The sequence below is a fragment of the Anguilla anguilla genome, chromosome 10 (genome assembly GCF_013347855.1).
Source record: "Anguilla anguilla isolate fAngAng1 chromosome 10, fAngAng1.pri, whole genome shotgun sequence".
In the NCBI taxonomy this organism is placed as follows: domain Eukaryota; kingdom Metazoa; phylum Chordata; class Actinopteri; order Anguilliformes; family Anguillidae; genus Anguilla; species Anguilla anguilla.
The window spans coordinates 17633079-17661059 of NC_049210.1; the positions used below are offsets into that span (position 1 = coordinate 17633079).

Consider the following 27981-nt stretch of genomic DNA (forward strand, 5'->3'; position numbering starts at 1 on the left):
CAAAAGCCGAAAGGGGTTCGCAAGCAATAACATTGGCACTTCGTCCTTGGACCTGCTGGGAATGAAAGATCAGTTTATTTCTACAGTTTGAGTTCACCCCTGTTTGGGGGCGTTTCTGTAAATATGCTTGGTCTTCTGGCTAGAACGATGGTAAGAAAAATACTTCTTCATTACAGATCCCAGTTTGCTGTTGAATTGTTGATCAGTGGTTTTATTATCACGACGTGAGTGAGTTGACAAGCTGCTAGCTAGCCAGCTAGCTAGCACTGCGATATCTGGGTTTTGGCCATTTGACCAATGGTTAAAAGCTTGATAGTTACTTTTCTGTTGGATAGTTGTTGCGTTTATGCCAGATTGTTTTGCCCATTATTTTTCTTTCTGCTATAATGATTCGCTAACAACAAAGCAAGTAGCCACTAACACAGTCATAATTAGCGCTACCCAACGTTAAATTGCAGTGTTGTTTCAATTTCACGTGTATTCTAGCACGAATATTGCTAGCCTTAATTTATTGTGATGCCGGACATTAATATGGAGTCCATATCTAGTTAGATAGCTAATTTATTCAGGATAACTAAAACGAACTTTAACTAAGACTTAATATAGAATTTTTACAAATATAATCCATGCCCCAAGTTTCTAAACCTAGCAATTTACTGTTTAATGGCCACAGATGTCCCTTTATATATGACTGGGGATAATGTGCATGGTATATCCGGTGCAGAACATTTTAGAACCCGTTTGTGGATGTCTTTGCAACGGTACTGTGCTTATTCTGTATATCCTGCACTGTTCTACCTCGCCTGGAATCATACAGTGCATATAAAATGTTGCCTTTAAATGTATCTATTTTCCTGCATTTGTAAACATGTGCCTTTGAGCTTCAGATTTTTGTATTCATTTACATTATTTTTTTTTTCTTTGGTGGGGTGGGGAGTTGGAAGAAAACTCTGTGAAACTGTTATGACATGCATATTTCCACAGGCTAAGCCAGCCATCATGAAGTCTTCAACCCTGGTGAAGCCAGTGTCGGTGACGAAGATCGTCGGCCGATACCTGGTCCACCAGGAGGGCCTACCCAAACTGCCGGTGCCACCCCTCAAACAGACCTGTGAGCGCTACTTGGCGGTGTTGGAGCCAATCATCAGCGAAGAGGAGCTGAGCCACACTCGCGAGCTACTGGCCGAGTTCCTGAGGCCCGGCGGCGTGGGGGAGAGGCTGCAGAAGGGCCTGGAACGCCGGGCTCGCAAGACTGAGAATTGGGTAATGTTTGGGAAGAGGGCTCTCTTCTTTTAAAGAGTTAATGCATTCATCAGACATCTTAGGTTAACCCAATTACTTTGTTTCAGCACACCCTGTAATTCCAAGACAGCCCATTGCCAAATTCCTGAGATAAGAAAAAACATTCAACGAGAACTTTTCAAGGCTGTTGTAACAACATTCAGTTGCTGGGATTCAAATTTATGTTTACTGTTTTCTAGCATGTCCTTTGAACCTGACAACAGTTGTCCTTGAAGTTGGCATTTTCTAATGGGCTCAACAAAGGAAGTTCATGTCCAGTTTTAAAACATCTCTTGAAAAAGTCAGTGACACATTTGTTGGTGTAGCTGTACCTTCTATTGGATAGCATGTTCATTCAATTTGTCCACCACATTTCCCATGGCCATTTATTGTCTATGTCTGTGTCTACACCGAAGACCATGTTTTGGCAACACTAATGCTGTTATTAAACGCACTATACAAATCAACTGCCATTGGTGGAAAGAGGTATTTCCAAGTAGAATGGCAGTCACTGTACAGAGAAAATTTGAGTTTTATGTCGTGGATCTCTGGGGAATTTGAAATGAACTGATGACACAATACCAGTTAGAGTTACTGTATGTGCTGTTATTGTGCTTTGTTTGAAATCCTATGTAGACAGAGATGTCAGTCTATAGTCCATAGTTTCAAATAGGCTTCAACCTAGAAAAACAATACAATTTCAGAACTAATATTCAGAACTATCAACCATTCCAAACAAATTATTACATGTACACCATGAAAGCTTCAGGAAAGTGTCTTTTGCTACTGTAATTGCACAGTCCATGCCATTCAACCACGGCAGTACTGGCTCAACCATCTGCATTTCATTGTTGTGGGGTGTTAGTGCAGCTTCATAATGGCGCCTCCGAGTGTTTAAATAAACAGCCTGTGAAAGGTCAGAAAGGTCATCGATGGCACAGATGGGAGACGCGGGTTTGTGTATGAAGTGTGTTCCTAGCGGCGTCCCCTGTCTCTCTGTTGTCTTTCTGCAGCTCTCCGATTGGTGGTTGCAGACCGCTTATCTGGAGTTCCGATTGCCCGTGGTGATGAACTCCAGCCCTGGCGTGGTCCTTCCCCGTCTGGAGTTTCATGATCGGCAGGGGCAGATGAGGTGCCTGAGGGGGGGGGGCATTGGCTGGGGCACCTGTTTTAAACAATGGGACATAGAATGGGATGATGACTTCACTTCTGTGGTCATGACTTCTAATGCCTTCTCCCAGTTTGGGACAGTGCAGACTAGCGTGCATGGCTGCTGATGCTCTACAGTTTACCAGCTGCGTTTCACCACCGTCCCATTGGAAGACTGCGCTTCACGCATTGTTGCTGACGGCAGACTGCAGGCGCTTGGTCAGCAAGGGAAATCCCTCTTGCATGAGGAAAGGACTGAAACCCAGTCAGGATTCAATTTCGGGTCACAGAGTGCAAGACTCCACCAAGGATTAGTGTTTTAGCTGTACACTGTCCAGAAGGTCTGGTTATCAACTTTTCATATTTTGTGGATCCCTCAAGTCTTAGCACCCTCAATTTTTCCAAATATTCAAAGCTATGGACTGAACTACATTCAGACTCTAGGCCTTAATACTCAATTCCAATCTGTTGCTCAGATCCAAATTTTAGACTGACTGTTCATTTCTGAAAGTGACCCAAAAGTACTGCAGAATTAGGAGAGTGTTAACCTGTGGCATGGAAAATGGTGTGAATTGGCATAATCACCTTGCCAGTGTACCTCCAGTTCGGCAGTGTATGCCAAACTGTACTAATCCTGTTTCAGTAGAAGGGAATACCCCCTACAACTAGTGTCTGCTGGTGTGCTAAACGCATGCCTTGGCTGAACAGTTCTGGTCCCTCGGCTACGTGTCCGATGTATTTTCGAACACAGATGTGGCACAAAATAGAGCTGAAAAGAACTGGGGGAAATAATTGGGCTACTTTTAGCTGCAGTGTAATACATGGACCACAGCCTGTGTAACATTAATTGCTGCTTGCACCATTCCATCTTGAGGGAGCTTGAGTTTCAGCCTGACCTTTGTACAGACAGCCCACGCCACATGCTCTATTTAAAGCGCCTTAGCTGGTCCTAGGCGATTCTTTTCCCCTCTGCCTTCTGGTCAAATTGGAAGCATTGTTTTCAGTGTCTGTTAAAATATGTAGTGGCAGAGCCTGTTCCAATAGGGTGGTATTTTGAGCTTTACAGAGTTACAATGTGAACCAGTCAAAGGTGTTAGAAATACTGGTGTTGTTTACCCACATTTATTTATTTTATTTATTTAGCCACTGTGTAGCCACTGTATGTGAGCAACAAATGGATGCAAATTGGGCTAGGCGTATTGTTAGTTTTGTTTAACTGCACTTATTTATTTATTTATTTTATACAGTTTTGTTTCTAAAATAGTAAGCAGACCCAATTATTCAATGTGCATTGCATCAACTACAAGTGTATGCGCAGTGCAGGAAACGGTAACCTATCAGTTAATAAAATAATCCCAGCCAGTCCAATAAGTGGAGGTTAGGCTTAGTTAATTCAGTGGAATGTGGGTACTGGAGGAGTCTCGTTAATTTAATTTGAAAAAAGTCAATTGTAGGGTGTAGTGTGAGGATACAGGTTATTGGACAACGGCTTCACCAGTTGCTTGTTCTTCCAGTTTAGGTCAGCTGCGTAGTAGTTTGCATTGTGAAAATGTGCGGCAGCTGCCTGCAAGCACATAGCAATGTGTGGCCTCCCAGATTAACAAGGGCATTGTGGGGGGTGGGACAGTTCTACACTTACCACTCCGCTTTTCAGAGAGGGACAGTTGGGAATGAAGGGTCGTTTAAAAAATAAGAAATGATCAGCCTCATGCTACAGGGCTTTGTACTATGATGGGTAAATAACCCTAAAGGTCACAGATTCGATTCCCAGGTAGGACACTACCATTGTATCCTTGAGCAAGTTACTTACCCAGCTGTATAAATGGATGCAATGTAAATGCTATGTAGAATGTTGTGTAAGTCGCTCTGGATAAGAGCATCTTCTAAATGCCTGTGATGTAATGGGTCATAGCACCTTCCAAGTAATCAGCATGGTCAGGTCCTGCTCGCTAAGCAGAGGAATGTTGTGGCCTCAACTTTCATGTCGAAATTAGACCCATAACCACGCGGCAAATCATTTTCGAAACCTTTCTCCCTAGGTTTGCCTCTAAGTTGATTGCCGGTGTTTTGGATTTCAAATCCATGATCGACAAGTAAGTACTGGTCCCCTTTACCAAGAAGTACCTGAAATTATATCAAGGTTAGGGCTCAAGCAGTATCAATTCACGGATTTGTAGAATACTTTGATCTTACACTGTGATGTCTTAGGAAAGATAAAGTTTAAATGATCTTTGTGTGTCCCTCCCACTCTAAACTGTACTTTGTGTATGGTACAGTGAGACCCTGCCTCTGGAATACCTCGGTGGGAAGCCACTCTGCATGAATCAGTATTACCAGATTCTGTCCTCCTGTCGTATCCCTGGCCTAAAGAGAGACACGGTGGTGAACCATGCCATGAGCAAGACACCCCCCATGCACATCACTGTGGTGCACAACTTCCAGGTACACAGGGGAGGGGGCTGTAAGGGAAGACCCACCTCAGTCCTGGGAAAGAAGGGGTCCTCTGTCTGATCCTGCCTCTGCTCTGCCCGTCTTCCTCCTCGCATCCCCCAGTTCTTCGTCTTGGACGTGTACAACAGTGACGGTTCCCCTCTAACGGTGGATCAGATCTACATGCAGCTAGAGAAGATCTGGAACTCATCCCTGCAGACGAACAAAGAGCCAGTGGGCATCCTGACCTCCCAGCACCGCAACTCCTGGGGAAAGGCCTACAACAACCTCATCAAAGGTGAGGGGGATAGGGGCCTACAACAGCCTCATCAAGGGTGAGGGGGATGAGGGGCCTACAACAACCTCATAAAGCATGAGGGGGTGAGGGGCCTACAACAGCCTCATAAAGCATGAGGGGGTGAGGGGCCTACAACAACCTCATCAAAGGTGAGGTGGGTGTTCAAGGGGCCTACGACAGCCTCATCAAGGGTGAGGGGGAGAGGGGCCTACAACAACCTCATAAAGCATGAGGGGGTGAGGGGCCTACAACAGCCTCATAAAGCATGAGGGGGTGAGGGGCCTACAACAACCTCATAAAGCATGAGGGGGTGAGGGGCCTACGACAGCCTCATCAAGGGTGAGGGGGAGAGGGGCCTACAACAACCTCATCAAAGGTGAGGTGGGTGTTCAGGGGGCCCAGAACAACCCTATTAAGGGCAAGGAGCACTTCCGGGTGATTGGACAGTGCAATAGGGACAGGGTTTTCATTGTCTATCTTCTGTTGATAAAAGAACAATCCACTTGAATTGCTAACTCACACTTGGTAATGTTGTGTTTGATTGTTGTGTAATGTGTGTTTTTCTGCCTTTGTCCTGTTATTGTTTCAACTGTGGTGTATTCCCATCGCCCTTCAGACAAAGTGAATAAGGAGTCAGTGCGGGCCATCCAGAAGAGCATCTTCACCGTGTGCCTGGACGCCCCCATGCCGCGCGTTTCGGATGACCTGTACCGCAGCCGCGTAGCCGCACAGATGCTGCACGGAGGTGGCAGTCGCTGGAATAGTGGGAACCGCTGGTTTGACAAAACCTTGCAGGTGAGTGTGACCCTACAGGTGAGCGTAGCTTGAGTGATGTACATTGGAATAGTCATCCGGCATCAGTGTCAAAGAGACTACAAGCTAATTTATCTAGTTGGCTTATAGGGGGCTTAACTAGCTGATTGATATTACTTTGTTAGCTAGCTTGCTATGCATTCAGGGTGGGAATTGATAGCTAAAGACCCTTAAAGAGCTAATATAACCTAATGGTTATACAAAAGTTAAGGTTCTTCCATATAAGATCAATTTTGTAAAACAGTAATTTAAAAAATAAAACTACTCACAGAGGGTCTTATACTGACTTGGCCTACTTCAGGATATTTCTAGTACTTCAGTCATCAATAATCTGTGGTCTATCAGTGTTATAGTGTCAATTTCATTTGCATTCAGAAGCTTGGACTTAAGAACACAACAGCAAGAACTTAACTTAGCAATGCAGCTCAATGTTTGTCACCTCTACTGTATCAAACTGAGTCCCAGAATAAAACGCACATCCTATAGTTAAATGCGCGGGTCAAGTGCTTATTTGAGCTGTGGTGTGCTGTTCCTGATTCCTGGAGCAGTGGTGCCTCGCTGTTTTTAATGGTGTGGGAAATACTGCAGCTTTAATCTGCTTGGATTGTGGCTGCAAGGGCTTATCATATGTTCCCTATGGAGTGTCTTCATATTTGCTGAGCTCTTGTGTTTTCCTGCCTGCAGTTTATAATTGGAGAAGATGGGTCATGTGGTCTGATCTATGAGCACGCACCTGCTGAAGGACCCCCCATCGTGGCCTTGGTGGACCACGTGGTTGAGTACACGTAAGCGCCCGTTTGCAGGACACGGCTGTCACATTAATAATGGCGGCATATTTTTACTGCTGACAGTGACTGCGGGCTGTATGTCAGACCTGCCTGTATAAGTGCCCATAAGTCAGCGTTCTAATAATGAGTCTGAGAGATAGAAAAATGTGTCAAGTATTCCATCAGTATTGTGGGTAGTACCGTGTGTGTACATGTCTTGCGTTGCCATCCCAGGTCATTAAATCTCACAACTACAGTATCAACTTGTATCTCCTGGTCGGACTTAGAAAAGATCACATGCATATGAACTATTAACTGCTGAAAAACATCGACAGTTTTAGAACAGTTTTTTTTTTTTTTTTTTTTAAACAGAATGAAATTTTGGTGTGTGAATGACCATCTCGTAAAACTTATCCTTTAAGTCCGGAGGTTTCTACCTTACTACTCTCTTTGGGGTAGTGGTGTCTCTTTTTTTATTTGACAGTCTTTTCCCATGAATGTGGTTTTATTTGGTGTAAATCTCAGAAAGCCCATTCCTTGTGTCCTACCCTTGCCACTTCTGCAAACTTTATGTCTTTGTCCTTGTGCGAAATAAATATGTTTTGCTTCCTTCTGAACAGGAAGAAGTCAGAGATGATACGCTCCCCCATGCTGCCCTTGCCCATGCCCCCGAAACTGCGCTTCAACATCACGCCCGAGGTCAAGAAGGACATCGAGAAGGCCAAGCAGAACATGAACATGTGAGCCTCTATCGCCAGGTTCTGCACGAGTGTGTGTGTAATATCCACACCCGGCTGAGGGCAGTCATTGAATGGGGCTTCAGTCATTTTGTTTGAACCTTGTAAGGCTTTAACAGAGATTACATTTTTTATGTTATATTTTGTGTTGAAAGTAGGTTAATACTAAGATATTTCTTGCTGTTCATTAAATTTTCATTTATCATTTATTTATTGTTATTAGTATTGTAAATATACTATAATACTATTTTCTGAGCAGGCAAAATTTTTCAGACCAACTTATAGTCTATATTTTATAAATGTATTGACTGCTGTCTAGGTACGACAGCAGTGCCCCAACTGAGATTTGAGCCTGCAAGCCTGCTTCCTTAATCACCCTACAACAGTGCTGTTCCTTCTCCTGTCTCAAGCTGTGTCCTGTCATTCGGTTGTGGTTTCCACCTCTCATTCAGAATGGTGCATGAGCTGGACGTGAAAGTCATGGTGTTCACCCACTACGGGAAAAACGTCCCCAAATCCTACAAGATGAGCCCTGATGCCTTCATTCAGATGGCTTTACAGCTGGCTTACTTCAGGTACGCTGCAGCTGGGGCACCAGTTGCCCATCTTGCCACACCATTATCACTTGTTTTAGGACCTTTACTTTGATTAAAGGAGTGAAAGTACTGCAGAAAAAGATTATATTGAAAAATGAATGCTTTCCCTTTCAACAGTGTGATTGTACATATGGGCATAAGTATGTAGGTATTGATATCATACAGTATATTGTGAAATATATGTTATTAATAGTGTGTTCTGTGTTCTCTCACTGTATGTGTCATACAACGTGTTTTCCTCCTCTCTGTAGTATCTCCCTCTTTCTCTGGCCATAGTAAAATGGTCCCTTGTGCGATAGTCAGTATTGTAGTATATGGTTGTGTTGCTGATTACTCTCCTGATTGGTTCCCACTGGCTCAGGATGTACCATCACTGCTGTTCCACCTATGAGAGTGCCTCCCTGCGCATGTTCGCACTGGGCCGCACCGACACCATCCGGTCCACCTCTATCGACTCGTTCAGATTTGTCCAGGCCATGGACGACTCTTCCAAACAGGTCAGACCTTCACAGTCACCCCTGCACAGGTGCAACTGGTCAGGAGAATCTCACAAAAGTGCCAAATATCTCTTTATTTTGCAATTTACACAATTGTTACACAATTTTTTGGAAAAAAAGTTCTTGTTTGAGCAGCAACTTTTCACAAGGAAAATGGGGGAAATGTACAATTTTCTTCCCCTTCATTTTTGAGAATTTCCTTAAAACTGTGTGTGTGTGCGTGTGTGTGTTGGTTCACAGAACACAGAGAAGGTGGCTCTGTTGCATAAGGCTGTCAGCGCTCACAGAGCCTACACTGATATGGTGAGTGTTTCAGCTCTCTGCCTCTGTCATTGTCATTGAGCCTAACGGCCCGTTTAAAATTTCACTGGATGCAGTTGTGCATATGGCCTCAATGTTATGTCCGCGTCTGGTTACAGCTGGTGGGCAGGATCTGGGGGTCGTTGGTTTACATAGCGAGAATCGTCTGTGTGCTTTTACTATGTGGTCATATACAGTACAGCTAGTTTACTCTATTTTTAAGAATGATGCTCTACCGTATCGCAAAAAGGCAATAAAAGAATATAAATGAATTTTAATGGCTGATAGGCATACAATTGCTAAAAAAACAAAGGAAGCTTGCACACTTATCTTCAAAAGAAGATTATAACCTGTATAACCTGTATTTTACCACAGTGTGTCCTCTATAGGGAGTAATACAGAGTGTTATCTATCATTTGAGACAGTGCCTGATAAAGACATGCTGATAATGGCCTGACAGTGCCAGTCGTTTCCTATAGGACGCATTTGAGTATGTGCCCTTCTGTGACTGTGACTTTGCTCAGCCGTCTCAGTCCACACTGCGTTTCCTCAACTGTGCCCTGAGCAGGCGATCCACGGGCAGGCCATCGACCGGCACCTGCTGGGGCTGAAGCTTCAGGGCATCGAAGACCTGACCTCCATGCCCGACATCTTCATGGACACGGCCTACGCCGTGGCCATGCACTATAACCTCTCTACCAGCCAGGTACGCTATGCGCAGTTAGGCCGCTAATCCAGGTACGCACTGGTGCACTGGCATCCATGTCAGAATACGCAAAGATAAGGACGAGGCCTCAAGTTCTTGGAAGTCTTTTTTTTTGTGTCATATTCAAATGCAGCACAGCACTTCACAGTATTACAAATTTATTCAAGATTTTCCAAGGTGCAGCACTCGTGACAAAGAAAATTTGCTCAGAACTCACTTTACAAAAGCTGCACAAAATCATAAGAGCAGCGATGCAGTGGCAAACAGAGCCAGTCACACAGAAAAATAATATAAAATCGCTCTAGGCTGTTTTTGCAGGGGGGTTTATTAACAAAGAGCGAAAAACAATCCAGTTCAATAATCTAATGCAGAAGAGGTGTGGGGAAGTTCATTTTGCCTTGGCAGCAGGTTTTTTGTGCAGACCAGCCTGCCATTCCAGTACCTAACAGGCATTATCAAAGAGAGAATGGAGTATACATAGGTGTTGTGCTACAGATTAAGAGTAGCGGCAGAGTCGTGCTGGAAGGCGATGTTCTGAGTGCACGTCTGTCTCCTCTCAAGGTTCCGGCCAAGACGGACTGCGTGATGTGCTTCGGGCCGGTCGTGCCGGACGGGTACGGCGTGTGCTACAACCCCATGGATGAGCACATCAACTTCTCCGTGACGGCCTTCAACAGCTGCGCGGAAACCCACGCCGCCAAGCTAGCCCGCGCCCTGGAGGAGGCGCTGGTGGACATGCGGGACCTGCTGGACCGGACGCCCCCGGCCAAGCTGTGAGGAAGGGGAACAGACGCTGCCCCATTCTCTGGGGTTCCAAACTGACGGTGGTGAAAACTGTCCGGGGGGGGGGTGGTTGTTGGGCATTTTCACGTGGCTATTCAGCGTTTGGTACGGTGCACTGATTAAGCTGGAGGTGGGGCTACCGTTTTATCGCCTGCGACCCCCCCGGAAAAAAACAGACCTCACATGCCCCACCCCCAGGGTGGGAGCGGAGGGCACTGTCCTTTGTTCTGCCTTTTGCTGGAAGCGTAGAATTTTTTTTTTTTACGAACAACCTTAAATGAAGATTTGATTCTCGTTAATGATTCACTTCTGGTTTAAAACGTTGCCGTGTTCCCACAGTTCAGAAATGAGTGAAAAACGGGTGCCAAAGTTGCTTCTCCTATTTTGTTACATAAATGATTTATGAGCATAATGGAGATACAGTAGTTTGTATTTATTTTTTGCCATTCGTCAGGTGACAAAACATTTTTTTGTTGTTGTTGTTGTTTTTCTGGAATATTTATTTGCAAATTTGAAACTGACCCTGTAAATAGTTTTGGTTGTAATTACGCATTTGGGTCAGTTTTTTTTTTCTAACATTGTGCATTAAAGGGGTTGTTTAATTAGCAGTTTAATTTGTGAATTGGCTATAGTAATAGTATTGTGAATATTGAATGCATTTGCTGTTTTCAAGGAATGGGTCTTAGCTAACTGAAAAGTGAGCACTTGCATGAAACACATACTGTAAGTTTGCCAGTAGAATTATATCATGGAACAAACTAATAGTTTGTAAAACAGTTTTGGACCCAGGGCCTCATCTCTTAGTATTATGTATTCCAAACACAATAGAAGGTACTATTCTGACAGTGGTGTACGTTTTCCATTGCCCTTTCAGTTGGTCCTCGAGTTCCTATTGCAGTACAAACATAACATTAGCATGGCCAGGCGGTTTTATTATGTGTGTTATTGAGGTAATCACTGCAGTGCAGTATCTCAGTGCAGTGCGCCTTCAAATCTCCCTGCCGCTTCAATAAAACATGCACTGAGTTAGAATTATAATTCAGTCTATAATTCAGACATGTGCCTTCATAATTAATTTAGCACTGGATTACTGCCATTAATTACTTCCTTTACCATACCAGTGTGTTAATACCCGTTAATAATGCCAATTATCTTGCAATATTAAACAACCAATGCAAACCTCAGATTAGTAGTCAGTTCTGATTGACTTACAGGGATATGAAACGTCAGTCTGTTTTGTTTCGTATATCTTGCTTGTATGGATTTGAACCCAATTTAAGTAATGACAGCTTTTAAGATTGAGTCTTTACATTAAAAATCATGAAAACTATTAAAAATGAACATCTTTATGTGTTCTGTATACAGCACTGCTATCATTGTTCTATCACTGAAGTGTTTTTAAATTCTTGTATTCATTGTTCAGATTGTGTTTTATGCCATTCAACACTGCCGCGGGACACAGCACAGTGGCCTGAAGTACTAGGCATTTTTCTTTCTTTTTCTTTTTTTTTTTTGTCTGTCTGTCAGTGAGTGGCTAGTTTGTCACATGGCCACTTTTGACCAGTTGGATAGAGCACACACTGTGAAGAGAAAATAAACTTTGTCATTTTGTAAATCTAGCATGAAACTTGTTCAGACACACAAGTGCCATATATTATTAATGCCTTGTTAAAATATTGTTTTCTGTACATTATGTTTATTGGTTTGTTAATTTATCTAAAATCAAGTGTTGTGTGTGGCAATGACATGCATTTCAAGTTCTGAAACGTACTGAAACAAAATCTATGCAAAAAAGGTTTCTACTTTCTGTGCCTTGTCATCACGGTTTGTGCAAATACTCCGTGGCCTTGAAGCTGTGGTGTTCAATAAAACTATAGAATTGTGCAACTGTGGGAGTGGATTGTAAATACCCCAGCAGATTGTTCCTAGAGCAACAGTCTGAAGAAATGCTCGAACAGGACACAGAGTAATGAACCGAGTTTAAACGTGTTTATGTTAGCTAGTTGTGTTGTTATCAGTTTGGTTATTTTATCCAGTTCCGCTTGATGGATGTTAAAATCATTCTTTAAAAAAAGGAAAACAATGCAGTGAAAAAGTGAAAGGTGTCAGTCTCTGCATTCATCTTCTTTCAAAGGTTTCCCATTCCCAGTACAGTGGTATGCAGTTGTAACCTTTCGGGAGGAGGGAAGGGAACGTCTTTGGGTCAGGGCTGTACGGCGGAATACTCTGCCAGAAAGCTCCCCTCGTGGTGCAGGTAATCTCCGTGGAACTCCACCTCCACGCTGCTCCCGACAGATCTCCACTCAAACAGTCTGTCGCCGATGAACCATGTGGTCTGCATGATGTCCGCATCCCGGATCTGGTAGAGGGTGGAAGTGTGGCACAACGGAGAAGTCGAGTTTGAATTACAGTACGTTACTGTAGGTTTGGTTTGTACTGTAGGTGGAGCACTGCTGTTGTGACCCTGGAACATGGTCCTTAGAATAGTTTTTAAAAGCTAAATACCTGACTGTTTAAATATAAAATGATGACACAGAGCTTGGACATTGTCAAAGCCCATTATGTCCTGTCCTTTAGCGATGGGGCAAAATTGGGCCTCCCAAGAACATGTTGGGCTCCCACAGGGTAACTGCAGCAACAGGGTAATGGTCAACAGTGAGAGATCCATCTCTTCTCCCAATTCTGTGGTAGTGTGTAGGGCCAGGGGGATGGAAATTAAACTACTGGCTGGTTGTGAGTGCATCTGGGAAGTTCATGTTCTTCACCAGTACTTCTCCTTGCATGTGGCATGGATAACACAATAGGAACTCAAGAGGTAGAATAATACTGTATAAATAAGGACAGTCCTGCAACCAATGAGCTGAGGAGAGGGAATGCCCTGCCCAGTCTCCATCCCTGGCTTACCAGTATGAAAGTGGGAGTGGTTGCATCCTCAGACGCAGGCTGGACGCGGAGGGCCCGGATTTGTATTTTGGATCTTGGCGAGACGTTGATGAAGGTGCGACATGTCTGATTCGTTGAGCCGGACCGCTGGATCGGGTTCACGATCTGTCCACTGGGCCCAAACAGCTGTACATCACAGCCTGAGGGTGGAAGAGTGGAAATGGTCAGGAGATGGCTGTCGTGTCAATTTCAGACAACACAGAAAAGAAGGGGTCTCATGCTGAGGGGCTCTGGGTCTTCATGCTATCAGTGGACATCTGGGCGTGGGGCTGTCCTCTTCACTCACCTCCATGTTGGCTGTTCATGGTGTTTTTCTGACTGTGGTAAGAGAACAGTACTCCGTTGCCGCGGGAGACACGGCCCTGGCGCACATGCAGGAAGTTGGTGCGGGTGGTCAGGGTATAGTTTGTCAAACCTTTGCACTTCCTCATCATCATCCTCCTATTGGAGAGCAGCAAGTAGTCCTCTACGCTCATGCGCACATATGAACAAACACATAGAGAGGATCAGAGCTGTGGTTTCACGTATCACGTTGCAAATTGTGTTCACTTCTTATGGTAAGCGAAGAGAAAGGTGTGTTGTGTGCCCAGTAGGTGACCTACTGTCCTGGCAGTTGAGGGAGCTGGACTCCACCATGAAGACGATGACCTCATCCAGCGGGCGGCCAATAGACAGAGTGCAGAACCTGCTTGAGGTCTTTCTCAGGTCCACTGTGCCTGAGCTCTGCACAAGGAGTTGTCCACACTCATCTGGGAGCAGATGGACAAATTTGTGTAAGTGTCTCTAGATAAGGCTATTTGCTAAGCGAATAAATGATAATGTACTGTCAGAATGGTTCACAATAGCATTAGCATTCTACATGGTAATTCTATTACCGTAAAAGTACTGAGAACTAAGTCTGTTGAACTACAAAAAATGGCAAGTGCAATTAAACATAAAAATGCAGGTTCTAATTCAACAGTAAAAACACTACATTAAAAACAGCCTTACATTGTCTTAATGTAGTCTTGACAAGGGATTGTTGGAAAATGCAGTTAAAATGCTCTAATGCAAGTGTACCCAGTCTTATCTGAAAAGGGCCGGTGTGGATGCGGGTTTTTATTTCAGCCCAGCACCTAATTCTACTTGAAAGGTCTCGATGGAAGACCATGATTAGTTGATTAGTTGAATCAGGTGTCGTGATGCTGGGATAACATGAGCCACACTGCAGCTGCACAAGCCCATTTCAGATAAGATTAGGCACCCCTGCTATAGTGGCTTTCAAATAGGCTGGTAAACCCTTCCCAGAATGAGGAGCTTTATGAGATTTTCCAAAAACCCAAGTCCCACATGGACCTGATCTAATCTAGCCTTAGACTGTTCAACACAACTGTATAACACAACATAACATAATATAACATAACGCCGAGAACAGGCCATTCAACCCAACTATGCACACCATTTTCCCGACTAAATTAGTGCTCTGATTACCTACAGACAAGATAGTATCTAACATCGTATGCCCCAACATTGTCTCCCAACGCATGTGAGAATTGGCTGCCCCATCCACCTAACCGGTTTCAGCTGGTTCTGTCCGTGTGGCTTCAGTGGAGGGCGCTGGGCTCAGTTCCGGGGGATGCCTTGGCAGAGTGGCAGCTCGGTACCAGGGTATCTGTGGTGTCTTAGGAGCTGAAGCGGTGGTGGTGAGCTGGAGTGCGTTGGGTTCTGTGGTGGTATGGGCGGGGCCTCCACAGTCACCCTGGTAACAGCCCTGGATGGTGATCGGCTTGGGCATGTGCATGCAGAGCAGGGGGCTGAGGGGCCGGGGCTGGGACGGTCCCACGCATGACACCACCCTGGACTGAATCCCATAGCCACAGGACACGGAGCACTGACAGAGATGCAGGGTGGGAAGGTCATTTTGGAACAAAAAACACCAAATTATGTAATACTCGTGATGAAGCCTGAAACCCCTTCGCTTTATTTCACTTGTATTTAGGGGCTGTTTAAATTGCACTTGAAACAGTGGCATATAAATTCTGCTCTAAACATTACATTGAGAGTGACATGTGGGGGGGCTTCACTGGTTCAAATCCCGGGTGGGGCACAGCTGTTGACAATATATATTTTTGATAAAATATATCTAATAATAATAATGAATTTTATGCATATAGAACTTCATCATCAAACTCAAGGTGCTTAATATGAAGCATGGTGTCATAATACTGCAGTTGATATAACTGAGAGTGTTGTAATGTGGACTTGGTGAGAGTGGCTGTTGTGGGGGTGGGGTGGGTGAGGGTGTGGCAGCTCTACCTGACTCCACTCCTCCACCACCCAACTGAAGGCACAGGCCTGCACACGGCAGGGCACTGTGGCGGCTGGCCTCTCGGCTGGGGGGCACAGTTCCTCTGACACCCTGCTCTCCCTGCCCTCTTTAAACTGCACGCAGGACACGTTCCGGCGGGCGATGCCCTCCCCACAGGACACCGAGCAGGGTCCCGTACCCAGCGCTCTCCACCTGGACAGCGTCGGGTACAAAACGGTGAGTGATGATGTCAACTCAATGAACCTCTCATTCATGCTGCCTGTGCCTGTGCCTGTGTGTATACGTTTGTTACCTGGGGGGACAGGTATTGCTGTTACACGTCACCAGCTCTGTTGGCCTGGGTGCAGTCCTGCACTCCGTGTCACTCATAAACTCTTCCCCGCCCTCAGTGTCCCGCGAGCAGTACAGCACCCTGAGTGCCACCCCACCTCCACATGTCACGCTGCACGCTCCCTGCTTGTAGCGCCACCTGATGGGACAATCACACATTTCTTTTTTTTTAAAACAAATTTTCAATCCTGCTTTTATTTTTATTTCTCCAAATTTGTAATGGCCCAGTGTTGTTCATAGACCTGCCTCCAGTGGTCATCCCTCAATTTGGGAGAGTGCATACAGGTGTGCTTGCCTGCAACAACTGCTGCCTGCCATTTTCTTGTCACTCTACTCTGCAGCAATTAAGTCGTGTCAGACCAGTGCTGTTCATGTTCAGCTTATACAGATTGCTTATAACAGCTCAACATGGCCTTTCACTGCCATGCTTTAAAAATGTATAACATTTAATATATGTATAACATTCCATTCCATATGTTTTACATCCCATACGTCAGTGTTTTATCGTCAAAATGTCAACACTTTACTGTCAAAATGATAGCTTCACAGGTTCCATCTAATTGCTCAACACACCAGGTGAGGCAGACTCACGTCGGGGGGCAGGGGGTGGGGTTGCAGGGCTTGGTGTGAGGTTCCGGCTTGCTCGACCCATCGCAGTGGAACTCCAGCACTGCCAGCTGGGACTGGTGATCCACACAGGAATACCACACCTGCAGCACTCCTGGAGATTGGACCGGTCAGAACCACACTGGACTCCAAATATTCCAAACCGCATTTGACACAGGAGAAATTCAGGCAGCATCTTTCAGAATCTGACCACACTCACCATTCCCACAGCTCTGTGAGCACTGGCCAATCACTGGGCTCCATACGTACACAGGTTCCACACGTGATTGTGACATCACACCTTCTGTAATCTTGTGTTTAAACTGGGCCTGTGAGAGACTGTAGTTAGTCCTGTCTGTACTGCTAAAGTAATTTAATCTGGAGCATGAGTACTGCGGACATTCTGCCCTCTGTACCTTGCTGTCCGTCTTCCAGCCGATGGGGCAGATGTCCACCACGCAGGGCAGGGAACCAGCTGGCCTGGTAGCCTGCGGGCACAGGCTGCTGTCCACTGGCACGTCCACGCCCTTCTCCGTCCGGACGCAGGACACGTTGCGCCGGGCCTCGCCCGGACCACACACCGCTGAGCATTCGCCTGTCTCCGACACGTGCCATCTGGACCACGGTCATGCGACGGTCACACAGAGGTCACACAACGTTGACGTGATGGTCACACAACAGCAATGCAAGGATCATGAAACAATTACAGGAAAGTCACGCAAACTTACAAAAACACAGCTCACACATTACACACCAACTCAGAAGTGTATGTGTTTTTGTAGTGTTTGCCATGCTACTCTTCTAATATTTCATTCCAGGGGCGATGACCATATGTAACCTAGATTAAAATTGATGGTGGGTTGTATCTGTACATTGTTGGAACTGCTACATGTATTGACTGGTGATTTGATTTCTTGATCAGTGGGTGGGACTTTCTTATTGTATGTTATAGTTTAATGCAAGGTTATGCTGATTGATTACTTATTATTGATTATATTTTTCAGAAGTAGTTAATTCTGGGACTAGATGTGAAAAGTGTTGGGTGAACGGCAGCAGGGAGACTGTACCTGGCAGGACAGGGCTGGGGGTTGCAGGGCTCTGTTGAGTGTGGAGCAGAGTCCTGTGGGCATAGCAGGGCTGACACCTGCACAATCACCCCCTCCTGTCTCTGCACACACTGCACCGGACGCTCCCTCTCTCCCCCTCCACAGGAGGCACTGCAAGGCCCAAACTCCCCAGTCAACCAGCTGAACAACACACGCACACACACACACACACACAACGCCATCAGGTCAGTTCCTGCTTGGCAGACAATGAAATGAAGCACATTACAACCCTTTCCCTTAATTAAGAGATCCTTCCAGCTAAACTCTTAATTATCTGGGCTTCACTGAGATGTTAAGTGAATGCTATCATGTGACCATTATCTTAACATTTACACAATCTCCAATTAATCCTTTGTAAATTGACTTTTGAAGCCATGCTAATAAACTGATTGAATAATTCATAATCTGACACCAGAATTAGATAAGGGCAGCTGTTTCAATTAAGCTTCAGTTGCTTAAGGTCTTATTAGACAAGTCGCTCATAATCAATTAATGTGAATCCCTGTCTATATCACTGATTTGTTTGCAGATATTCAAATAAATATTAATTATTTAGAACCACCTTTATCTTTCACTCGAAAAACAGTACCTGTATCACAGTAGCAACATGACTAAATATGTGAAAAGTATGTCTGGTCCAGTAATATATTTAAAGCCTCATCATACTTAAAGAGCAAAGCTCAGATGGACCATCTGCATATGGAATACCCCCATGGTTTAGGAAATTCTGAACTGGAGATACAATGAGTATTTTACTGATGATGTCACATGTCATGTGCTCAGAACTGGTGAAGCAGAGGAAGTGGGCAGTACTAGGGTGGGCAGGCGCGAAGGTGACAGGGGGCAGGCAGAACAGAGGGTCGATCGGTTGCTTCACAGAACGCCTCCTCCAAATGCTCCTGACTGACCCTGTCCACGCAGATGGCAGCCGTTTCCTGGATTCCTGAGCAAATGAGATAAAAGAAAACGGAGGGTTTGTAAATTAGGAAAAGAGCACTAACCTTCACAACTACATGGAAAATGTGCTGTCAATTAAAAGGGAGTGACTTGATTAATATGTTCTCATGCATGTCACTGGGAGCTGATCAGCTGGAAGTGAATTTAATCTCGTTTTGACTCAAATGTCAAATGCCCTCCTCAGGTCCTTTTACCTGACCCACAGGTGACAGAGCAGGGTGATGTTACTGACGTCCATTCACCCCTCCGTGCAGCCTTGCTAGCCACGCCCCCAGGCTCGTAGAAGGAGTATGTGATGTTCGGATTGGTGAGTTCTCCATACCCCTTTCCGTACTTCCGGTAGACCTGTGCAGAAAAAAACAGTTTAAATGTGCATGTACCTACAGGAGTGCATGCGTGTGTGTATGTGTGCCTGTGCGTCTACCTGTGTACCTGTATGTGCGTCTCCTCTAATAAAGGCCCAGCCAGCAGTAGCTCTTCCCTCTGGGGCAGGCCATCGGGTGTCAGGTACAGGTGATAGGTCAGCTGGCTGTCCTCCAGAAGAGAGGGGTGGGTGGTGTTTAAAGCCACACTGCCACCGCCAGCCACCACATACCTGCCCTGGACTAACACCGCTATTGGCACAAATACATACATGAATGTACGGGCGTAAGTGCACACACATGCACATATCACGCACAGGCATATAGTTACGTTCATAAGCATAAAATATTTGAAAGTAATGGCCTCATTCCAGTCATTCCCTCAGATTTTCGCCCCAGTTCTTCCCACTCACCCAGGTGTGTGAACACAGGCTTAGTGTTGAGGATGTGCACACGTGTACTGTTCAGTGGAAGAGTCAGGAACGTGATGTACTCTGAAAGATGAAAACAAAGTGATTCATGACAGTCGTGGCCTTCACTCCAGCTGGGAAGCAGAGAAACTGTTTTTGGGACAGGAACAAACTTTCTGTCTTTACCTTGGGCCTTGCCCTCTGTGTATGAGCCAGAGACCAGGGTACAGGTGGAGCCATCTCCACCACACACCCCACACACATCTTCCTCCTCCCTAGAGAGCAGGTGGCCATCACAGCCAAACAGCTGGTGAGTTTGTGTGTGAGTGTGAGAGAGGGGGGGTGGGGGGGAGAGAGAGAGAAGGAACAAACATATGGGTCATCCATCTAACATAGTTTCAAGAGTAAATATTTTCTTGGACATAACAGATAGAAAATCCATTTCCATGGATTTTGTAGAAGCTGATTAATAGAATTACATTTTTTCATTATGTCAAGATAATGAGACACATAACTAGGAGTGAATGTCTACATTATCAAATTTCTCAGGCAGTCAGTTGAGATATTGTGATTTTAGGTAACCCTGTTGAAAATACTGAAACCCTGAGATAATTATCTATTATATTAGCGAATGTTGCATGTGTGTTACCCAACATTCATTCATTGCTACCTGGCACTTCCCCCCCAAACACGCAGTGACCATGCCTGGTGGAGCCGGAGTGTTGGGCTCACAGCGGGTGCCATCGGTGAACTCTGACCCCCGGCTGACCATGAACTCCTCCCCCTGGGGGCGGCACATGAGCTTGCACTGGGTGTCTCCTGAAGGGGGGGGGGGGGGTTGGGGGGCAAAAGAGGAGTGTGGGGTATGCAGAGGGACAGAGATCAAAGTTTTCATCTAGCTTGGTGTGGATCCCAGGCCATTTCATAATGCGATTCAGCTGCGGCCCCAGTCCAAGCATCATGCACTCCCAGCCTGTTCCCCTTATAAATATATGGGTATGAATATGGGTAGCCTCACCTGTGACGAGGCCCACAGCAGGGATCCAGGTGTACAGGGAGGCAGTGCCAGCGGACAGAGAGAGGGGCTGTGAGTCCGTCAGGGAGCACTGTTCCTCCATGAATCTCAGCTGGGTCATAGCGCACGGCTATGTGTCGCACACAGAGACGGGCATACATCAAACAGACATACAGACGGGTGACAAATTAAAGGAAAAACCAACAACCAAGTGTCTAAGTGAGGTGTTGGGCCTCCACGAGGAGCTCCAGAGTATCACCAGGGAAGATACCCAGCCTCTGGTAATGTCTATGGGTAGCAGACGTCAGGCAGTCATTGAATACACAGAATTTGGAACCAAGTTCTAAATATAATGACTGTATATAACAAATTATGTTAATTTGTCTGATCTGTTTTGCTTCCCTTAAATAAGGGGAGTGCAGATAAAAGGGGCTGTAACTCCTACATAGAACATCTAATATGGATGTAAATCTGCATGTTATCCTCATATTCATTGTTTCATTTTAAATTTAAAGTGCCGAAATACAGAGTCAAAACAATGAAAACTGTACCACTCCGCAAATAATTACACACTAGACTGTATGCAGTTAAATATATAGACTGTCTGAAAGGAGGCTTACAAACAGACCCACATACACTCACACACACACACAAATGGAAGAATCTCCAGGCAGAGTGTCAACACGACCTCTGGAACCGACCTGCCTGTTACAAAGTTCAGCTTCAGTGTCTCTCCCCTCACACGGTTTCCCTCCAAATGCTGGTCTGCAATGAGACAGATATAGAGGGATGGTGCTGCTGTTTGATTCTACCTATTTGCAGTGGATTAGAGTATCTGATCCATTAATGTAATGTAATCCAAGGCAATCCAACAGAATTGAAACCCAGTCCAAATCAATTTGTCTGATTGAGTGAAGCCTTAAAAATAATGGAATGTGGGGCAACCCGTAGCTCCAGCAAGCTTGTGGTGCCAAATAGCAGTTAAGGTAGTTGAACTTACAAGTACAAGACTGCAGGTTTGAATACTGATGTTGTACCTCCTGAGGAAGGTACGTAAGCAGAGTTGCTTAAATATTCAGCTGCACGGCAATAAATAATTCAAAACGGGATCAAACTTTTGACAACTATTGTGAAGCGATACATGTAAAACACATGATACATATATAAAATACATCACAACTAACATCAAACTGGGCTTTGATTGCACCTATGTCTGTCAAGAGAACAGCTTTTTTGACGGTCTCTTCACATTGTACAAGTATGGGTCAGCATGACTGCGGTGATTACCGTGGGTTGTTACACTGCCTCCTCCGGGATGCCACTCCCCCACCGCAGGTCCGTGAGCACTGGGAGAGCTCGGACCAGCTGGACCAGGAGCCATGCACCACCATGGGGGAGCTCAGCTGGGATGGGGACACGCAGCGCCCCTTCAGGCACCACTGTGCATTGCAGAACAAAAAAAAAAAGAGTTATTTTGCAACACATTTCCGTTACAGTTTCTCACAAACGGGCGCCTCTGTTTGAGCGACATCAATAAACTGACAGGCATTGTCTGGCTGCGACACCTTTCTGACCGAAACCTGCGCTCTGCGATTGGTTGCATTTGGCGGCAGGGTGATACCTTGCTTGGTGCGCATTCTGTCCCGTCCAGCAGGGGTATTAACAGGCGTGTGCAGGAGCTCTGGTCTCCCGCGGTGATGTGACAGGACAGCACGCGGCACACGTCCTGGAGGCCGGGGGGAGGAGGAGGAAGGGGATTCTGACATCTACGTCTACAAGCGAGAAAAAGTGAGGAAGAACTGTCGCGAGCCGCGCGCGATGCTCACCATGTCCGCTTGCGTGAAGGAGCAGGCTCGGGCGGTGCTGCCGAAAGCGATCCGACACTGGTCGTCCACCCCGTAGTACAGCCCCGGCTTCCAGTCCAGCAGGGACCCGCTCGTCACTGGCAGGTCCTGCACACAGTCTGCACTGCCTGTGCTGCAACACCACCAAGTGACTGTAAGTGATTATAATGATCGTGACCACTCTGCTAAGCGATTGTTTATGATTGTAACAACTCTGCTAAGCGATTGTTTATGATTGTAACAACTCTGATAAGTGATTCTAATGATTGTAACCAAGCTGCTAAGCAACTGTTATGATTGTAGCCACTCTGCTATGTGATTACAACAATTATTGTAGCGACGCTGCTAAGCTATTGTAATAATTGTAGCCATTCTACTAAGTGATTATAATGATTGTATCCAGTCTGCTAATGATTGTAATGACTGTAACCATGATTGTAACCACTGTAATGATTGTAACCACTCTGATGAGGGATTGTAATGATTGTAACCACTCTCCTAAGTGAATGTAAATGACTGCAATCACGCTGCCAAGCATTTGTTCATGACTGTAGCCACTCTGCCAAGGACAGTGGTGATTCTAACTACTGCACACAGGTCTCTCACCCAAACAGGCAAGACAAGGCAACATCAGGGGTCCCCAACTCTTATCAGGGTCTGCTGCTTTTTTCACCTTAAATTCAGTAATCAGTTCAGACCCAAGAAACCAGATGAAGTGAATTAACTGGGTCATCAACGCCTTAACTTATCAACGTGGCTTTCAACCTCCCGGAGAATCAGAGTAGTGTACTAGCAGAATGAGCACACACACCTGGGTTGTGTTAACTAACCAGTGCTGGTGCTTACAGGTGTGATCCTCTCCAAGGTACAGAGCTGAGACCGGAAGCATGCACACTGATAGAGAAGGAAAGTAAGTCTGTTTGTTTGAGAATCACAGCAAAACTAACATAGCTGGAAAGCTGAGCAGCTGGTCAACTGAAAAGCTGGCCAGCTGGGTTTGCTTTGTTTTGTCATTGTCATTCTGTTTTATTTGTACCCAGAACCGGTGAGGCGGCAGGGCAAATATTTTATTTGTTTTCTGTGTGGATTCTCTCTCTCTCTCTGTCTCAGTGGCAACTGCGATGAAAACCCAGAATTGTCTCCTGGGGTGTCGTCTGGTGTGTGACAATCAATTAAATGTTGAGTAACAACAAAAACCAGCAGACCCTGTGGCTGTCCGGGACCTGCGCTGGGGAACCCAAGGCTACAGTGTGGAGATATTATCTTCACAGCCGCACGCCGGTCGGCACCTGAAGAAGCGCTGGAGCTGGTCGCGGCTGCACTGTGACCAGGTCAGGTCCACGCTGTTGTAGCCGCCATCAGACGCCATCATGAACCCGCTGCTGCTGCAGGTATTTCCGGTGCCATCGTGATTAATGCCAAAGCTGCCGGGAAAGTTAAACTTGTTTAAGAAAAAGTTTTGCTAATTTTGACTTATACAGGTCAATTATTATTATAACACTGAGGGGTCTACATACATAAAAAGTGTCAAGAGGCTATGTTACAATTGATGTACGAATGACGCTGATAACCAAATTTATAGCACCCCACCAGCAATGCAGAATTGTCCTTCACAACTTCCCTTTCATAACTTTGTGAACTGAATTTTCAAAAATCCAAAATATCAAGAAATTTGGATGGCCTAGACTTGAATAAGTTCAGCCAAGACTAACAAGAGGCGTTTTTCAGGTTCTTTTTTGCTAGTCATTTTTAAGTTTTAGCCTCTCATTGTTCTCCTTACCTGTGCCCTATCTCATGTGCAATAGTAATGCCAAGATCGAAGCCTGTGTCTTCGGTGATCACGCAACTCCATTGGCTGGAGCAGGCCCCGCCCAGTTGGGCCACACCCCTCACCTGCTTGTTGCCATCAGGCAGCTCTAGGTCAAACCTGCAGGCCACAGAAAACATTACACCAGGGAAAGAATCACCCATTGGCAGGGCCTGTTTATATGATTCCCAATAACATACAATTCTGGTACTGTTTACTTGCATGTGTATGAACATAGTGATAATGTCAGGTGTGTTTCTGTGTGTTCACGGCCTACCGTGTAATATAAAGCAGAAGATCAGCATGCAGGGGGTCTGTGTCATTAAGGGGGTTGACTCTGTGACCCCACTTGCACACGCTCATCAGGGAGGAGGTAATGTTCTCAGAGATCTGAATTTCTGGCTGAAACAGAAAGCACAGCATTCAGAACAATCAATGTGTTCCCGAAATCAGCACAAGATGGCCGTCTATTTCACTGACCTCCGACTCGGTGAGGATGATCATGCGGACCAGGTGCACCCTCAGGTTGGCCCCCAACGTCACGTCCCTCAGCAGCTCGGATGCCTGCAGATGCAGCGCAAGTCAATGTCAAGGTCGCCGCGGGTCAAAGGTCACAGGTCATAGGCCGTACTCACAATGTTGAGGTTGGTCAGGATGTATCTCTCTGTGTCCTGCTTGTGAATCTTCTGTACGTCTGGGGCGACGACCACCAGCAGCTCCAGGTGAGTGACCTCCGGTACCGCGGCTGCCCTCAGCACCCGCCTGGGGCCAGCGGAGAGATGCGGATGGGGAGATGCTATGACAGAAGAGGAGGGGAAATGAAAGGTAGGATAGGAAAGAGGAGAGAAGTGTGCCAGTCAATCGTGGCACTAAAGTATGTGCTCTAAATGACTATCTGACATACTTTACTATCAGTGCTTAATTTGTGCCAGATCCTGTCAGAACAGGATCCCGGAGCACTAAGTTCTGGACAGTCTGTGTTCTGTGTTCTTGAAGGGGAAGGGAAAGATGTATATAAATAAAAATCCATGTGTTGCATCTGTGATGGTTGGTGACACCCTTGTGATCTGCAATTGCTGCACACCACATCCCTGCAGCTTTTTTAATTTTTTGGACCTCTGAGATGCTTTGGTCACCTTCCGCACATGGGAACGTTTTGTTCTGGCACCTCCTGATTTACCAATTAAGCACTGAGAACTTTCCAACTTTTGTCTCGTTCTGTGATAGAAATATTTTGTCATTCCTTAGCAACACATCAACAAGTAAATAGCACGATAATTATTTTCTGATTATTCTGTGCAATGAGCTGAATAATCAGAAAAAAATGATGTTTGCTTTAGAAAAAGCTATTAAATAAATGCCAAATGAAAATGAACATACACAAGAGCTGAATGCTTGCGTGCATTCATGCCTATTGTTAAAATAATGGGACATTTGAAAAGGTTCCTACCAGAGCAGCACTTTAATGATCACAGTGAAAATAATTTAAAACCTATCATTTGCATTTGTCAGGTGAACCTATAAATACCCCAGCGCCAACATATTTGGACAATTTGTCTTGGTCAAACAACCGCAGTTACGCTAAATGGGGTATTGATCTTGCATATTTAGTGCCTGAGTACCAGAGCTGTGTGTGAATTTGCATTCTCCAGCTATGCCAACGCCCTGTTTGTCCAAAAGGCACTCACGGAGAAGAGGGTGGGGCAGGGTGTTCACGGGAAGCTGTTGGTAGACCACAAGGTGCGGAGTCGCCAGACCGCCATCGTTGGCGGCAGCCATGGGGGTGAGGTGCTCGTGCCTGCGTAGCACCGGCTGTAGGCGGAGTCTTCTGCGTCCCTCCAGCACCATGCCTTGCTGAGAGAAATGTGCATTCAATTTCTTTTGCATCTGTAACACTGACATTTGTTCTGATTTTGAACTTGAATTGTATTTGTGGATCCCCTTCGCCACCTTGAATTTAGCCATGCAGTCAGCCATTTTAGAGGACTTCACTGGCGCACAACGGGATGCAGTCAGTCCTGGTTACTGAAATCCTCCCTTCCTGGGAGACGCTATGGACATACGCCGAACTGCCAGATATAGTCTACGCTGACACGGCGAGGGTTTGATTCTGCGTGGATGCATCGCTACACTAGAGTCTTTACAGGATGAGACACCCAGAATAGACACTCGTTTGGACTCGCTATGTGAACAGATTGCACCTGCACCATACTGCGACAAAGCGTGGTGACAAAGTGAGTGGGAGAGAGGCTGTTTGCGAGGCAGGGTGATGGATGGGGTCTGCATTCGCTGGACAGATGTGCTGTGAATTTTCACTTGTGAACGGTGAGCGGATGATGTTAAGGGAAAAGAGAAAATGAGAAGAAACTCGCTGTCTTTGTTGATATGGACAGTGGCAGGGTCCATTACTGAAAAACAATGATGAAGGCTATTGTAAAGGGGGACATCGAGACAGCGACAGCGAAACCGATAAACATATAGAGGGAGGGAGAGAAACTAAAAAGGTTGACAGAGGGAAAAGGGACAGACGGAACTAGGGAGAAAGAGAAGGAGAGAATATAAAGAAACAGAGAAAAGAGGAAGAGAGTGAAGGAGACAAAATGGAGTAGTGTACGTAGGATGGAGAAAGGAAACCTGTGCTTCCATCACACAGCAGATTTGGTTTCGCTCACCAGTGTCCCCCCACAGAGAGAGAGCAGGCCCCTGGCGCGGCTCGGCTCAAGAACATTGGGCTGTTCACAGCAGATTCCAGGGGTCCTCTTCACCACGCTCAGAGAGGAGTTCAGACGCCTCTCCACAAAGGAGATGCAGGAGGAAGACTGGCTCTCCCGCTTCTGCCCCAGCACATAGCGCCTCCCCTGGGCCTGGAAGACACACTCCTTTGGCCTGGTGGGCATCTCCACAGGTGTGCAGCTGACCCATGTCACCTGAAACTTTGGTACTGGGAGACAGAAAGGTTTACTGTTCATTTGAAGCTGGATTATTGTTGGTATGTGGTTTCTCAGTAGAAGCTCTTATCAATAGCAACTTCCACACCCTATACATTTGCCCAATGCCCTTTAATACAGCTGGATGTGTACTGAAGCCACAGAGGTTGATTGCCTTCTACTTAAGGGAACAATGAGAGTGCCTCTGCGGGAATTTGAACCTCCGAGTTACAAAACACAAAACCAGTGCCAAGTTACAAGACAAATTCTCTCTAAAGCTTTCAGTGAATATGGTCTTTCAAATGGAGCTGACTACCAAAGCCTTCCTCAGACTTGGATTTCCACATACCTGAGTCTATTGATGCAGAGCCAAAATAAAACAACACATCTTGCTGGCTCAAAGACTGTAGAAATCGCTGTGAAAAAAATAATGTTTAAGTCTGTCAGCAGCTTTGAAACAGAGTGAACATCACCTTCAGTCTTGTAAGCACAAATTCCTGTAGAAGTGACAAGTATGTAAAACGAGCTGAGTAAAAATGGAGAGGTAAACATTCTGACGTTCCATTCCGTAAAAACTCTTCATGTTTCACAAATGTATATTTTGAAATAAATTTCGTTTTTTGTTACTAAAAGTACCAACTGTTCACTCGTACTTATCAAATTTTTTTCAAGAGGGAAAACCGAGAGAGAAAAGAGAACACAGCAAAAGTTGAAGAGGTCAATGTACTTTACAGATGCCACAGTCATCAGTCACTAACTAAACTGCCTGTCCTCTAGATGACGCAGCCAGCTGTGTTTTTTCTCTCTTACCTCTTCTAATGGAGATCTCATCAGTGCTGTAGACCCTGGCAGAACTGCCGCCAGGAAGAGAAGTACAGCGGTTGCCATGTCTGTCCCACAACCTATGGGATTTGGGGGAGCTACACAAAAACAGTGAAAACGTCTCTGCTGACCGAATTGACGCCCGTCTTGGCAGGAGACCCGCAAACACATTGACCAAAAGCCAAAA

The 27981-nt window shown here is 45.6% G+C and overlaps 2 protein-coding genes across 3 annotated transcripts; one reads left to right on the forward strand and one right to left on the reverse strand.

Moving 5' to 3' along the window:
• On the forward strand, window positions 1-12241 carry LOC118206511 (carnitine O-acetyltransferase-like). Its single transcript, XM_035379301.1, has 14 exons — window positions 1-150; window positions 985-1263; window positions 2295-2413; window positions 4470-4523; window positions 4707-4872; window positions 4984-5158; window positions 5775-5953; window positions 6656-6756; window positions 7359-7478; window positions 7928-8050; window positions 8433-8568; window positions 8809-8871; window positions 9437-9574; window positions 10136-12241. Exons 1-14 carry the CDS (start codon window positions 124-126, stop codon window positions 10349-10351), a joined length of 1896 nt encoding a protein of 631 aa, XP_035235192.1. The 5' UTR covers window positions 1-123; the 3' UTR covers window positions 10352-12241.
• On the reverse strand, window positions 9720-27981 carry adamts13 (ADAM metallopeptidase with thrombospondin type 1 motif, 13). 2 transcript variants are annotated; one of them, XM_035379299.1, is made up of 31 exons: window positions 27783-27981; window positions 27322-27388; window positions 26718-26986; window positions 25734-25899; window positions 24681-24841; window positions 24526-24609; window positions 24323-24447; window positions 24019-24165; window positions 23528-23662; window positions 22221-22371; window positions 22016-22120; window positions 21682-21833; window positions 21096-21159; window positions 20398-20524; window positions 20050-20198; window positions 19566-19686; window positions 19383-19463; window positions 19040-19221; window positions 18802-18952; window positions 18464-18593; window positions 17612-17791; window positions 16961-17159; window positions 16765-16873; window positions 16530-16659; window positions 15901-16077; window positions 15596-15800; window positions 14855-15170; window positions 13903-14049; window positions 13587-13766; window positions 13262-13440; window positions 9720-12716 (listed from the first exon to the last, which is right to left on the reverse strand). In XM_035379299.1, exons 1-31 carry the CDS (start codon window positions 27963-27965, stop codon window positions 12561-12563), a joined length of 4728 nt encoding a protein of 1575 aa, XP_035235190.1. In that variant the 5' UTR covers window positions 27966-27981; the 3' UTR covers window positions 9720-12560. The 2 variants fall into 2 exon arrangements, with proteins under 2 accessions (XP_035235190.1, XP_035235191.1); XM_035379300.1 differs by lacking the exons at window positions 9720-12716; window positions 13262-13440; window positions 13587-13766 and having other exon boundaries at window positions 13917-14049; window positions 14850-15170.

Bases quoted from the DNA above. Each gene is read 5' to 3' on its own strand.
- LOC118206511 (XM_035379301.1), top strand. From the start codon at position 124: ATGCTTGGTCTTCTGGCTAGAACGATG. The intron at 1,264-2,294 runs GTAATGTTTGGG...GTCTTTCTGCAG, and splicing joins CTCGCAAGACTGAGAATTGG to CTCTCCGATTGGTGGTTGCA. The intron at 7,479-7,927 runs GTGAGCCTCTAT...CCTCTCATTCAG, and splicing joins GCCAAGCAGAACATGAACAT to AATGGTGCATGAGCTGGACG.
- adamts13 (XM_035379299.1), bottom strand. From the start codon at position 27,965: ATGTGTTTGCGGGTCTCCTGCCAAGACGGGCGTCAATTCGGTCAGCAG. The intron at 19,687-20,049 runs GTAGCAATGAAT...CAAACTCACCAG, and splicing joins GTTTGGGGGGGAAGTGCCAG to CTGTTTGGCTGTGATGGCCA. The intron at 19,464-19,565 runs GTAAAGACAGAA...TTCATCTTTCAG, and splicing joins CACAGAGGGCAAGGCCCAAG to AGTACATCACGTTCCTGACT.